A 15,176-nucleotide genomic window follows, 5' to 3' on the forward strand; every position below is an offset into this window, starting at 1 on the left:
ATGCTGCTACCCTTTAATCCAGTTCCGTTGTCATATATTAGCTATATATCCTTTTTTATTATTGACTCATATGTTTTCTGGATCCAAATATTATCTGATCCATGATTTGCGAATGTTTTCTTGCGTGTTAGTGTTATCTTTCCATTCTTCAATGGTGTCCTGAACAGGTTCAATTTATTTTTCAATCTGATTCAGCTTTTGGCTTCTTGCCTAAAAAAACCATGGCCACAAAATTTTACACTGATATATTCTTCTAAGATTTTATTCATTTTCATTGTTAACTCTTAGATTCTTGGCTCATCTTAGAATAATTTAAGACATATTTTGAGGTAGGATGTATTGTATTTTCAAAGCTTCCATTTGTTCTCATTGACTACCTATTATGTAAATAGGTACTGGTCTGCAGAACTCAAAAACATTGCAGTTTCAACAATTTTCCATTTTATCAATTGTGAAGATTGGTGATTTTCCTTAGTATGTCAGGAAACAAGGGAGCAACCTTTATAGTCTGTACTGAAAGATTGTTAGGCTAGTAAAGAACTGAAAGATGTGATCTAAAATATCACACTGCCTGTGAGAATCGTCTTTATTGCATTCCTTGGCAAAGAGAGAATGAGGAACTAGTCAGCCTGGGTTCCTCAGTGGCTTGGGAACCCCCATAATCCTGAGAAGAAGGAAAGTTTACGTTTCTAGTCAGCTGGATAGGTGGTATTTGCTGGTGGAGGCCCCTGCCTCTGTGTTCTGTTTCACCATTCGTTACTCCTTCCTCTTGGCCACCTTTCTTTGTGAGCAGGTGTCCTAACACTGATTCTAAGCCTCAGAGAGGCAAGGACTTGCATGCAGCCTTGGAGGATAAAAGCTCAGGTGTGGTCTGCCAGTGTATTCATGTATGATCTTGCTGGATCTTTACCTTGACATCTTTTTCTTCATTCTTGCTCTTGGCTGCCATCCTCAGAGCCAGAAGAGAATAGCGTCTCTTATTCACTGATCCTGTGAAAATTAAGTAACCTCAAGAGCAACACATTCCATTCTCTGCATAGTAACACTCTGCAGTGCAGGAGCAGCACCATTGCAGGAACACATGAGAACAAACTTTAGCAACACTGGAGTATTAGGATGCCATCCTGATTCCATATGACTGTTTGTGCTAAATTGCAGATTGCAGTGTTTAAGGTTAGACACATGGGCATCAGTCAAATGGTACCAGGAAATGCATTTTTGTAATAGTCAGTAGATAGAGTGCTTCAGAGCCAAGAGGGAGAATGACTAATCCTTGATATATTGAACCAGATAATAAAGTTGCAGTACACATAGTTAGATATTTTAAATGAGCATTGGGAGAGCATCTACTTGTGTGAGTTTTGTGCACTTGTCCAGACAACATGACTTTTAAGTTAAGTGTTAGGAATTCTTCAACCTTAGAAGAATTGATTGAATGCAGTTTGTATCTTTGATGACATTTTTTATAGAACTCTATGGAATATAATTATCCAACTAAAACTATACTCCAACCTTTGGTTACCTTCTCAAAATATAGAAAATGAATAAAAGTCAAATAAAAAATGCAAATGCCTCTGTTTAATATTTTGTCTACATTGTCCAATTCATGCTAATCAAAGTAAATATTAGTGTGGCCCTCTTCTGGCCTTAGAATATGAAGAAGAGTTACAGCAAAGAACACTAAGATCTACCGAAGGTACAGGTTTAGCTTAGTGTCTTCCCATGAATGTGGTGTGGTGCACCTGGGCCCTAAGGTTCTCTCACTTTCAATGTTTTCCACTATCCCTTTTGCCTCTAGCACACCAGTGTCAAGTTCTAGTCCAAAGTCATGTTTTCTATGTCAATGCTTTCAGGATTCTGAGTCCTCCTCGACTGTCTCCAAACCACATGCTTTCTAGTGCTGGTTTCCTGTTGTTCTGCTTGCTTGGTGTACTCTCACCCTCCCTTAATAATGCAACAGCAAGTTCTTGAAGGGCAACAATCCTTCCATTGTTTTCTACTACTTTAGAAGTGAAGCAGAGTTGAAAAATGTCTTAAACACAATGCACTTGCACTGTATAGAGAAACAACAATAAAATGATTTTTTAGGTCATGTAGAAGGACAAAGAGCAAGTAGCAACTATATATAATTCAACTATCCAGAGGGAATTGGCTGCACTTAAGATTCTGGTTCATGGAGGTTCCAACAGGTCTCTGGACACACATGTAATATGATTTTTCATACATGAAACCATCAACTACTTTGCATGATCTTAGTGGAATTCTGTATTGTGGAAGTGTTTTCAAGTAAGTGATTATTATCTGTCATTATTATGAGAGACTGGCATTCCTTACCCTGTAATGGACTGTCTTATGAGTCATTACATGGTACAGTCTTTTTTAGTCTTATAATACTTGAGTGAACATCTTTGCAACACATGTTGCATCTGTGCTGTTGTTTCTTCTAGAAAAAAATCTAAAATTGGAGTTGGTAAATAAAAGAAGTTGGTAAATAAAAGAAAACATATATCTTTGTGTGTTTGTATTCCTTTATCATGTTATCCCAGCTAGTAGACTCTTTTCTAGAATTGTGACTAATTACATTCTAGCCAGGAATGCACAGGGGCTGGACTGCAGCTCAGTGGTATAGCTTGTGTTTAGAATGTCAAGGCCCTTGATCAATCCTGTGACTAAAGCAAGATGCCTGCCATTCATTTCCCTAAGCTCTTACAATGACTAGCTCTTCTCAGCCTTGGGATCTTAGAAATGTCATAGAATAAAAATAGCAAGTCATTCTGTCTTAATTACATACTAAGTTGAATGTTTATCAACAATTGATATTTATCATTAAAGTATTGGCTGTGTCCTATCCCAGTATTATATTTCTGTTTCTTATTGATTGGGAGCTCACTGTGTGTATGGATCAGTAACTTTTAAAATATGTGTGTTGTTTTTTTGCTTTTTTTTCAGGTTTCTATTTTTCTTTTAGCTTGGTCAATGATAGTCTTGTGTGAACGTGTAAATACACACACACAACACATACACATATAGACACACACACACACACTTCTATAGACGATTCAAATTTTTGACCATGTAATCAAATTTACCTCTCTTTTTGTTTTAAAATTTAAAGCTGTACTTTATTACATACTTTAAAAAGCTCTCCCTGCCCACAAGATAAGTAAACATTTACTCATCTTTTCTTCCAGAAATTTTATGATTTTATCTTTTTTATTGATCTTTTTGAAAATTTTAGTTATGAACCGTTATGACAATACACAGTAGTTTATACCCAGTCCTGTGCCTCTGTCTCGGGCTATTTCTAGTATTTATTCACAGGATATCTTTCAGAAATATCACATATTCAAAAACCTTAGTGTCATTATGAATTACTTCTTATTGTAAGCATACTGGTGACAGGAACCACTGATTCCCAAGTGTATTCTGCCTTGTGTCTAATAGAGAACTATTTTGGTAGCCCATTCCCTTTGGACAGGAGATGTTCTAACCAATGGCTGTAGAGTAACCCAAGATGTCCCTGTGTCTGATCATTTTCCTTGCTTCCCTTTAGGAACTCCTATGTCCGTCTCAGACACCTGTGTACAAACACCTGGGTTCATAGCACAAACATCCCCATTGACAAGGAAGAGGAGAAACCTGTGATGCTGAAAGTAAGTCCAGAATCTGGCTGTCCCCCTTAGTCTCTGATAAAAGGGCTCCTCGACAACAGGGAGGGAGAAATGGAACTTGAGAGTGTTGCCCTGTTGCCACAGTTCTTATAGCTTTGATCAGAGTATAGTCATGACCAAACTTGAAGTGATTTAAAAAAAAAAAATATTCCCAGGGATCTGGGCGAAGCAAGCTTTGACAATAACCAGACCTTTTATTTCATTCTATAGGCGTTGAGCAATTCTCTGCATTTCATGTGTAACATGACTTTGGCTATGGGAATGTTTGCTTGTGTCTGAGATACGTTGGTATCTTGTTGATTCCACCTGCATCATTAGTATTTTTTCCCTCAGCCTATGTGAGGAATATACATATAATATACATATACATAGTCTCTGAAAGAGGTTTTCCCATCATTGTTTACTGACTCCTTTTCTCCACCAGTCACTAAGCTTATATGGCATGAATGCACCCAGGAGTTTTCATTTTAGAATTTTATTTTCTCCTTTGGATGTTCTCAGGTTCATAGAAAAATTAAAAGACTGGTACAGTTCCTCTGTTCTGTCAAGTCAGACATTTTCCATATTTATAGCTTCTCTCTTAATGAAACATTACTTAATTATCAGAACCTTCCATCCTCTCTTTGATCAAGGAGATTATAAGATTACAGTTGCTCCTGTTGCCTGTATTCACCAACATATTTCCTTCTCCTCTTTTCTTTTCTCACCATATAGTGTATACTCTCATAGATAGCTCTACGTAACACAGTAGTACCATGCTCAAGGGATATACACAATGCAGATATCTTACCATACAGTGTGCACTCTCATGAAAATAGCTCTATATAACACAGTAGTACCATGCACAAGGTATATACACAATGTAGATGTAAAAAAAAAAAACATACCGGCTTTTGCTACCTCACCAGTCCCCTCCCCCAACTAATTTTCTATTTGGAGAACATTCTTCCAGAAGTGTCCTATGTCTACTTGGTATTAATGCAAAGAGAGCTTCCAAGTTCCTTGGATTGCCCAATATCCTGTAAACAAAGTGTTTGATTAAGATCTTCCTTTCCCAATCAAGATTATCCTATAACTCCCTTGCCTTTTAGATTGGTACCTCTCCCCTGAAGGAGGACAAGGAAGCATTCGCCATAGTTCCTGTTTCTCCTGCTGAGGTTCGGGACCTGGACTTTGCCAATGATGCCAGCAAGGTGCTGGGCTCCATCGCTGGGAAGTTGGAAAAGGGCACCATCACCCAGAATGAGAGAAGGTGAGGATCCCCTACCTGTGCTGACACAGGAGTCCTCACTGGTGGCTAGACTTGGAAAAGCCCTTGGGGAGCAGGAGCATGTGAGAGGGTCAGGTCTAAGTTTTCATGGGTGGGTTCAATTTCTGATTTCCAGAAATGGGCACTTTTATTTCCACATGTGTTTTGTTTTGTTTTAGTTGTATTATGCAGCTCAGTTAGCTTCAGCTGTGATTTCAAGGCTGCTGGAAAGCTGAGTTCTCTTCTGTTTACCTTGTTCTTAAAGCCTGGACCTTTCTAGGCAAGGCTTTTAGCCTATAGAAGTTTGGACCCTGTCTTTAGCAAGCTCTGTCTCTTAAGGTCTGTCACGAAGCTGCTGGAAGATTTGGTTTACTTTGTCACGGGTGGAACTAACTCTGGCCAAGACGTGCTTGAAGTAGTTTTCTCTAAGCCCAACCGAGAGCGGCAGAAGCTGATGAGAGAACAGAATATTCTCAAGCAGGTCAGTGAGCCTTGATATGCTTTGGGGTGGGCTCTGTGAGATGCCTGTGGGATCCCTGCTCATACAAAGAGACATGGATGATTCTCATCCTGAAGACTTATAGTATGGGTTTTTGTCTTTAAGAACTGAGCTCTTCAACAATACCAACCAACCACAGCTCCCAGGGTCCTAACCCCCAGCCTGGGAGCACTTAGGGAGGGATCCAGGGCTTCAGCTGAATACGTAAGAGTGGAGGGCCCTGCCGGGCATAGGTGAAAGATGAGATCCTTGACTTCATGAAGGCTGGACGCCCCAGGGGGTGGGAATTTTGAGGGTGGGGAAGTGGGAGTTGGGGGGTAGGTGGGGGTTACATCCACAGAGAAGAAGGAGGAGGGGTAAGGGGATGGGGGGTTCCCGGGTGGGTGGGGGATGGGGTAAGGGGACAACATATGAAATGTAAATAAAATATTCAATAAAAAAAGAATAACAAACAGAAAAAAAAAGAACTGAGCTCTTAGAATAATTTTAAGTATATAGCAAATGTAAGTGGCAGGAGAATTTCCTCTGTTTCCTCTGCCCCAGGGTCAACATCCTGCAGCAGAATAGAGCATTTCTTGCAGGAGTGACCATAAATAGATACATCACTATTACTCAAGGTCCCTAGTTTATGCAGGTGTACATGATTTGTTTTTGACAGATATATAATGGCATATGTTCACTACCACAATATCATTGCCTGAAAAATCCACAGAGTATTTTTGCTGCCCCCAGATTTTCTGCTTCACTCTCTCATTCGTCGTTCTTGACCAGGCCTTACACCCACTCTTCTTCTCTGTGTTCTGCCTTGTTTGGACTGCCATATAGGTGGCATTATGTAGCTTGCAGCCTTTTCAGCTATGTAAGGCTCTCTTTGCCTTCTCATGGCACAATGCCTCTGTCCAGTTGACAGATATCGTACTTGCTGAACATGAGCGAAGTAAGCGCTCACCTGTTAGGTGCCCTAGGGAATGTTCAGGTGGCACCTTTACCATCTTCAAAAGTAATATAATGTGCCATATTTCCTTATGGTTTCTTCAGATGTTTAGGGAATTTGCAGTATTTGACAAACTCAGAAGGCCTATATTAGTTATTAGGGACAGCTTTAGTGATCACTTCTAGATATTTCCATCAACAAGGAGTGTGCGTTTACAGGAAGTATCTAGATGACACTTGGCTTATAGGAGTCAGCTTTTTATCACTATGACAACACAGCTGGCAAAAAATAATCTTATTTCTTGAATAAGAGAATAGGTCTATTGCATCTTCCAGTTGCCAGAGTTTCTGTCCGTGGTCACTAGCCCTGTTAGTCTTGGCCTCTGGTACATGACAGTGGGAGACATGTGGTCTGCTAACCCCTGTGTGGAGGGAGCAGAGAGAAGCTTGTTCCTGTCACCATGCCTCTCCTATGAAACACATTCAGCTTTGAATCTACTAGTGGCTAAGACTCACGTCTCAACACTGCTGCATCAAGAACCAGGGTTTTACTGTGAACTTTTAGAGGCCTTTAAGATTCTGAGTATGGACAGTATTAACTTCAGTAAGTGGACAGATTAGAGGGAGAGGCATGGCAAGTCAAGGTGAAGGATGCACTCTGAGTGCACGCCTTGTACTTCTCTAAAGCTGTGGGAGACTTACTTAGTTATTCCTTGGAACCCTAGTGACCGAAATGAAAAGAGAGATGAGTTCCAAAGCCCCATGGTTCTCCATGAAAATTTGGCATGTGGAAATCCTTCTTCCTGTTAGGTTGTGATAGGTGAAATTTATATTTCAACAAGGTTTGAAGTCCAAGAATGAATTACACCCAGATGTTGTGAAAGCCAGAGTAGAATGTGTTAGTTCATTTCCATAATAGCCATCCCTTGAGGGGTTGAAACAATGTTGGTTGCTTACATATGGAGATGTACTTCTGATGTTTATAACTGCTATCTGATTTAATCCTTAGAAAACTTAAGTTAGATACCATGCTTTGTGTTCTCCCATGGCGAGAACATGTTTACTTTGGACATGATCTACACTGTTACCCAGTGTTCCTGAGATCCAGTTAATCTGGTTGATAGCAAAGAATTACATTAATTTTGGTCTTACTAGGATTTTAGTCCAGGAGGCATCAAATCCAGCAGCCCTCTGAGAGCACTGTCAATTTTTACGGGATGATAGCTGTTTTTATAGCTTAACCCACAAGCAGACTGGCTAATTGCATCCTGTTTGTGAAGACCTATGGTTGGTGTGGCCAAGATCACACTGCATTACAGGAAAAGGGTTAGTTCCCAAACTATTACAATACCTACTGAATCTCCTCCCAGGAGTTTCAGGCCAGCTCAGTGTTTGAGGTCAACCTATACCTGTGTGTGCACGCAAAGACAGCTGAGTTCAAAAGTTGAACTATGGACATGTATGACACCTGGCCTAACAAGTCCTCACAACTTCAGTTTTAGTGCCTGGATCAGTGCTAATCTGTTTTGATTCTGTCCCTGGCAGAAGTCATAAAGGTGTGTGGTTTCAACCTAAATCCTTCCCTGCACACTGCTAAACAAGGCTCTGTCCTGTGTATGGGAACCTATAAATGAGTGGGCGTCCAGTCCAGCTGATCGACAGATTCAGGTGTCAGTTTCTTGACGTGTTTGGATAGAGAAACCATTTCATATAATCCTGCTGTCTCTATAGTAGTGATCCTTCCTGGAAAGAAAGTTAGAGTTTAAAACACACAGTGATGGCTGCCCACTCTTTTTTTACAAACAGATCTTCAAGCTGTTGCAGGCCCCCTTCACAGACTGTGGGGATGGCCCGATGCTTCGTCTGGAGGAGCTAGGGGACCAGCGCCATGCACCTTTCAGACATATTTGCCGACTATGCTACAGGGTCCTTCGACACTCACAGCAAGACTACAGGAAGAACCAGGTGGGGATTAAGATGAACAGGGAGTGATTGTTGGTTTCCTCCCTGAAGTTTATGTGCCTTACTCCTGAGTTTTACCTTTTAATGTACCTTTGCATTTAATGGATAGAGAATAGTCCATTGTTAAATTTGCCTGTCAAAAGGAAAGAGATGGTTGGCAAGAACATGTAACACAGAATCCTTGAGAAGGATACGGGAGAAGCATCACACAATACCTTGTAAATACATGGAGTTTTTCAGATGTCAGTTTTAAAATATAAGAAATATAAAAGCTACTGAGAATTCCCTCTTGTGAACACATTTCAGTGAAATTTCTGTTTTTGAGATTGATGTTTACATGTACAGTATATGTATATGGGATACGTGTGTGTAGTGTATGTGAATGTATTTGTGATGTATGCTTGTTCCTCTGAGATAGGGTCTCTCACTGAACCTGGAATTATGCTGCTTCCAACCCTATTTTAAAAATAAATTAGTAGATTAAAACTGATGTTGTACATTGAAAGTACATGTAGATTATAAGGCTTTCCTTGCTGACATTGTGTGGTGGGTTTGGTAAAGTAGAGGCTCGAGGATCTGAGCCCCCGTTGCCCTGAGGTAGAAGGCTGAAGATGCCCAGGGCCCTTTTCCTATTGAGCCTCAGGTCTCAGGCCCTGCGGCTAGTTTTTCTAATGTTTAACTTTATCGCACTGTCTTTTCATTTCTCCTGTTGCTTTGTGTTTCTTTCCCTAAAAGGAGTACATAGCCAAGCAGTTTGGCTTCATGCAGAAGCAGATCGGCTATGATGTGCTGGCGGAAGATACCATCACTGCCCTGCTCCACAACAACCGGAAGCTCCTGGAAAAGCACATCACCGCGGCTGAGATTGACACATTTGTCAGCCTGGTGCGAAAGAACAGGGAGCCCAGGTGAGGCAGCAGAGGAGCCTCAAGAGGATACCTCTGTGCATCTAAATGTGGGACTGTCCCTCATGTTGTGTATTAGGCTTGCTGTCCTAGAAACTGGCAGCAGTCACTTTCCAGTGGCCCTGTGATGTGTAGAGGCAGGGATGCAGTACTGGACTCCTTGCTGTAGCCCCAACTTCACTGTTTACCAGTGCTTACCTCTCCTTTCTGCCCAACTTTAATTCCCTCATTTGCTAAATGAGCAAGGGTGAATACCTGTGATCTGTCAGTGACATGACACATGGTAAAGGACATTTGTTTTTGCTCACTCATTGCTTAGGCCTGTGGCTCTCAGAACTCCTGCCCATATTGTCACCATGTCCTTTGTTATGTTCAGTTGTCTCCTGGATGCTTTCCTGTATCTGAGGGCATTCTCCCCACCCTCCCATACCATAGATCTGAACCACTCCCTTTGGCCCTTCCTTATCACATCCACTTTCATCTCCCTGAGATTTCAGGTGACATGGGAAGCAGTTCACAGTACGGTGTCATCAATTGTCAGGGCTGCTATGAACAGTCTTTGTGAAGCTTCCCATTTAGTCCTCGGGAAAACCCTTAGAAAGCATATACTATGTCTTTCCTGATAGACATGGAAACTGGCATAAGCCAGGTGACAGAATGTCTCCAAGTGATCATCCATAGCAGTGTACAATGAGTGTGTCACAGGCAGCTTCAGACATCAACAGGCGGGGCTTCTGGTCCCAGTGCTTTCCCTGTCTCTTTCTGATGAGAACTTCCTGTCCTGCTCCTCCTCTGGGCGGTCTTACCACTTTTTCATTAGCCTCAGTTATTTTTCTTCTGCTGCTTGATTATATTTTCCTTTTCCATTTTCTTTTCATCTACCATATCTGACCTTCTTGTGGCCACTGCCATCATAATCTGTACTGTGCGTAAGTTCTCTTCAGAAGGCAATGTAGGGCTTGTCTCTATGAGGAAGAGTCAAGCTCCCCCTGCTTGGTATGTGTACAACATCCTGCTTTCTTTCTTTCTGGCTAGGTTCTTAGATTATCTCTCTGACCTCTGTGTATCCATGAACAAGTCAATCCCTGTGACCCAGGAGCTCATCTGTAAAGCTGTGCTTAATCCCACCAATGCTGACATCCTGATTGAGACCAAGTAAGTACCATCTAGAGACATCCACTAACCATAAGCTACACTTGATATGAAATGGCTGTATATGCTCATGGGGAATAAACCTAGCTCCTCCTTCTCATCAGAGCTTCTGGTTTTGGTAGCATTTCAGTTGTGTTTCACAGGCCTTGCTTAAAAGAACTATTGAGCTTGCATTTAGCTTGCTTTTGATGTGACCTTCTGTAGAGAAGGTCACTTGCTCCATATACTCTAAAACTGTAAATCCACCAGGGAGCATTTGACACACAGTTTAAAGAGTTGATGAACCATGAACTTCTATCATTCATTAAAAACGTAAAAGATGCTAACAAATAACTCAGTGCTAATATTAATTCAGTATTGGGAGGAGTTGTAAATTATCATTGTTCAAAAGTGTGATGGGCTGGTGAGGTGGCTCAGAGAGCGGAGGCATCTGTTGCTGAGCCCGAGAGCCTAGGTCAGTGCCCTGGAAATGCGTGGTGAGAGGAGAGAACCGATTCCCACAAGTTGTCCACCGATGTCTACATATCCATTGTAGCACACAAGAATTAAAAATATAGGAAACTGTTTAAGTAGTGCTTATTATATATTATATTATAATTATTATATATAAATACTATATTATAGTTATCGTGGATAATAATCATAATTACTGTTATTACTCTTTTGGTAATAGTAGTTATTTACTTGTAGTAAAGGAGCATTTTCTCTGGTGACTACACTGAAGCAGTATAGGCTGTATGAAAAAGAGTTAAGGTATAATCTAGTGATACAGTTTTTTTCTTTGTCGTTACTTAATTTGTGTACTCCTGTTAATGCAAAGTGGCTCAACTTTGGCACTCTGACATTTGGGGCTAGATGACTTCTTCATGGCAGAAAATGTCCTATCGCTAGAATATTTAGCAAAAGTTTCCCTAGATTGTGGCTGCGCAAACCTAGTAGCATCTCCTGGCATTGTGACAACCAAAATGTTACAGATATTGCCAAATGTCTATGGAGACAAAAAACTGTGCTAGTTGCGAATTCCCAAGTTAAAGCACATGAAGACCACACAAATTGTTTGTGGCTCTGCCACCGGGAGAAGGAAAGAGTAAAGTGGCATTGTGTGTGTGTCTCTGGGCTGGAAGGGAAGCAAGACTTCAAAGGATTTTATAAAAACTCTGTCTCCTATTCTTTTTTTCACAGGTTGGTTCTTTCTCGTTTTGAGTTTGAAGGCGTTTCTACCGGAGAGAATGCCCTTGAAGCTGGGGAAGATGAGGAAGAGGTGTGGCTGTTCTGGAGGGACAGCAACAAAGAGATCCGCAGTAAGAGTGTTAGGGAATTGGCGCAAGATGCTAAAGAGGGGCAGAAGGAAGACAGGGACATCCTCAGCTACTACAGGTGAGTGGGAGGCATGCTGGCCTAGGGCTAAGAGGCCTCACAGCAGTGGCACATAATGGTTTTCTTGTTGGTCACTCTAAGGCAGTAGTTCTCAACCTGTGGGGGTCAAAGAACCCTTTCCTTGGGGTCACCTTAGACCATCGGAACACACACTGTAATTCACAACAGTAGCAAAGTTATAAAGTAGCAACAAAAATAATTTTATGGTTGGGGATCACCATTAAAGGGTTGGAGCATTAGGAAGGTTGAGAACCACTTCTCTAAGTAATACTGCGGTGTCTTGCAGTAAGGTTGTCCAACAGAAAGTCAGATGTGTGCTTCGTGAAGATTAAGTTGAAGATGCCATGGACTCATAGTCTATGGTTGTCTCTGTGTGTTCATGTCATAGAAAGGACAAGAGCATGATCAGCCTCTGTTACACTTGATCCATGAAAAGCACAGCCTGTATATAGTGTAGTCAGCAGCAGGCAGGCTGTGGGGTCATACTGCCTCTGGTCAAATCCTGATCTCTACTTAACTAGCCTTTTTGCTTTGGCTGAATTTGGCTTTGTATTCTCTAAAATAGGGATAATAGTGCCAGTCTTCCAGAATATTTATAGAAACAGAAAATATCTCTCCATATGTGTACACACACCTATATTTTCGTAATCTATTTATCTGTGTTCATATATGCAAATCTATGGTAAAAAGCAGTGGTTTGCACTAATACAAGCCATGTAGCCCTAGTCTAAAAATTCTAAAATGGAAATACAGAACTGTTGAAACCCCAAGCATGATGTTCAAAAGGGTTCAGATTTTGAAGCATTTTAGATTTTCAGATTAACAAAACTCAGCTGATAAAGTTTACGCAAACTAGTACCCAAAATGTTGGTCTGGTGTGTTTCCGAAGCTGAGATGCTCAGTGTATGCTTTCAGTTCTGTCCTAAAACCACAGATACACTCTGGCTTTCCCCCTGTAGCTGCTGTCATTCCTGGATGTTCACCTGTTTGCTTGTGTACATGACTGTATGTCACCACTGTCCACTCTCTTGACCTCCTTAGTTCCTAGTCTTGGTCCCAGCTCCAAGGCTACATAGCCTTACCAAGTGAAGCAGGAAGAAGAAAAGGAAAGGAAGGGAAAAGGAAGAAAACTTAGTACTTCTGATATTGCCTAACAAGATAAACGAAACTTAGCAGTTAAAATACCTTTTCTGACTCCTATATTCTTACTCTTCTATTTATACACATAGTAGTCTTTTTTATTATTGGATGTTAATTTTTTTAGACTTTATTTCATTTCATGCATTTCATACATGTATGTTCATGCACTACCACGTGTGTGCTAACTGCTGTGTAAATCAGAAGAGGGCATTGGATCTCTTGGAACTGAAGTTATGGATGGTTGTGAGCCACCATGTAGAAGCTGGGCACTGAACCTAAGTCCTCTGCAGGACCAACAAGTGCTTTTAACTGCGATTCATCTCTGCAGCTCCTCCTTGTTGTGTTTACACTATATTTCCTGTGTATATGTGTATATGTTTTCTATTGCTCAGATTTTATGCAGATGATGCCTTACAGCAGATACCATTCTAAAGCTCTCTTTAGTATTGTTTCTGAAATACATATGAAAATATAACCTCAGTGTCAATAAGGGTAGACTGTTTCTATAATTTTGACTGCTGTGTGCTAATATGTCACTTTCTGTTGGCATTTGGCATTCCTTCATATGCCACAGTTGAATTCTTCATGTGAGGGCACATCCTCACTTAATTTTGTATACACACGAGTGTCCTCTCCTTGTGAAGAGATGGATTGATGGAAACTCATATTTTTAACTTTAATAAGCAGTACTACATTGAATGATTCAACCTATGTTTTTACCAGTAGTAACTTTCATGATATATGATGCTAAAGATATTGTAGAATTTTAATTGCACTTTATATGAGTATGTATATTTGTATGTTTGACATTTCCTGCATGGTTTTTGCTGTACTGTATGAAATGCAAGAGGTGCAGAGAGAAAGTGGGGAGCAGAGAGATAATCATTTCAGGCTTTGTCATTTTTCTCTACTTTATGAGATAAAGATGGCAAATGTAATCATGTGACATGATTGCTTTAACATAGCTAGACAGATGTGTGACTAGTGATGTTGACCCTTACTCTGATATACTATGAACTTTTCTTCCATCATCTTAGTTCAGAATCCAAAATCATGTGTACAACAATCATTTAGGGATGTTGGTATATAAGTTTGATAGCCATATGTCACACCTATAAAACATGAATGAGTAAATGATTTTTTGAGCATGAGCCTTCTGTTGATTTTCCTCAGGTATCAGCTGAACCTCTTTGCAAGGATGTGTCTCGACCGCCAGTACCTGGCCATCAATGAAATATCCGGGCAGCTGGATGTTGATCTCATTCTCCGATGCATGTCTGATGAGAACCTCCCCTACGACCTCAGGGCATCCTTTTGCCGCCTCATGCTTCACATGCATGTGGACCGAGATCCCCAGGAGCAGGTGACCCCTGTGAAATATGCCCGTCTGTGGTCAGAAATTCCCTCTGAGATCGCCATTGATGAGTAAGTTTGGGTCCAGCTCACTAAAGAGATCTTATGTCACTTCAAAACTCCATGATTCTAAATTTCTGTGCAGCAGCAGAGAAGCCATATAGGTGATGTAGTGAAATCATAATAGAAAGAAGGTTTTTTTTCCTTCAGTATTTAAATAGAATTGTGTAGCTAGCAAATATTGTGTAATTCCTCAAGAAAATAGGGTCCCAATGTATATTTTGCTATCTCTTGTTTATCTCTTTTCCTTTGCAAATATCTAAATTTGTACTATGTCACAAGACTGGGGAATATTAGTGAAGAATCTAGAAAACTACCTCTACTATACTGGCGAAAGACAGGCAGTAAACATAATGAGGTATGTTTGTAAGCATACATGCTAAGGAAGTAAACAGAAGTCTGGTCCAGGTTAGGGGATGCTGCCTTTGAAGGCTAAGCAGCCTAAAAGGGCCTGGATGGCCCTTCTCTCTCTCCCATCCCTTTGTCTCTTCCTCTCAGCTATGACAGCAGTGGAGCATCCAAAGATGAAATTAAAGAGCGGTTTGCACAGACAATGGAGTTTGTGGAAGAGTACCTAAGAGATGTGGTTTGTCAAAGATTCCCCTTCTCTGATAAGGAGAAAAATAAGCTCACATTTGAGGTAAGGCATGGTGAAGTGCTCTCTGAAATTTTGTGATCAGTGGTCATTTTTCTGTGGAGTAAGTAGAAAGTATTTTAATCCTTGGCAATTGTATAACAGTGCTCTCATTTTGAAACACAAAAGGAATTTGGGTCAAATTTGTTTCAACAAAATAGAAGAGTTACCAGTCACTTAGCCTCATAGAAACGCAGAAGGTGAATTATGCAAAGTGGGAGAGTGACACAGAGCCTCTGCA

The 15,176-nt window shown here is 40.7% G+C and overlaps 1 protein-coding gene across 13 annotated transcripts in view; it reads left to right on the forward strand.

Annotated features, from left to right (window-relative positions):
• Positions 1 to 15,176, forward strand: part of Itpr1 (inositol 1,4,5-trisphosphate receptor type 1) — a 325,637-nt gene that overhangs the window by 148,319 nt on the left and 162,142 nt on the right. For all 13 annotated transcript variants that reach the window (XM_028773069.1, XM_028773070.1, XM_028773072.1 and 10 more), the window contains 9 exons: positions 3,554 to 3,653; positions 4,763 to 4,923; positions 5,260 to 5,401; positions 8,159 to 8,317; positions 9,050 to 9,222; positions 10,255 to 10,374; positions 11,554 to 11,748; positions 14,062 to 14,313; positions 14,800 to 14,941. In XM_028773069.1, the coding sequence (XP_028628902.1) occupies positions 3,554 to 3,653; positions 4,763 to 4,923; positions 5,260 to 5,401; positions 8,159 to 8,317; positions 9,050 to 9,222; positions 10,255 to 10,374; positions 11,554 to 11,748; positions 14,062 to 14,313; positions 14,800 to 14,941 (1,444 nt within the window). The remainder of the gene's footprint in view (positions 1 to 3,553; positions 3,654 to 4,762; positions 4,924 to 5,259; positions 5,402 to 8,158; positions 8,318 to 9,049; positions 9,223 to 10,254; positions 10,375 to 11,553; positions 11,749 to 14,061; positions 14,314 to 14,799; positions 14,942 to 15,176) is intronic.

Source organism: Grammomys surdaster, unplaced genomic scaffold (genome assembly GCF_004785775.1).
Source record: "Grammomys surdaster isolate TR1022 unplaced genomic scaffold, NIH_TR_1.0 220, whole genome shotgun sequence".
NCBI classification, from domain to species: domain Eukaryota; kingdom Metazoa; phylum Chordata; class Mammalia; order Rodentia; family Muridae; genus Grammomys; species Grammomys surdaster.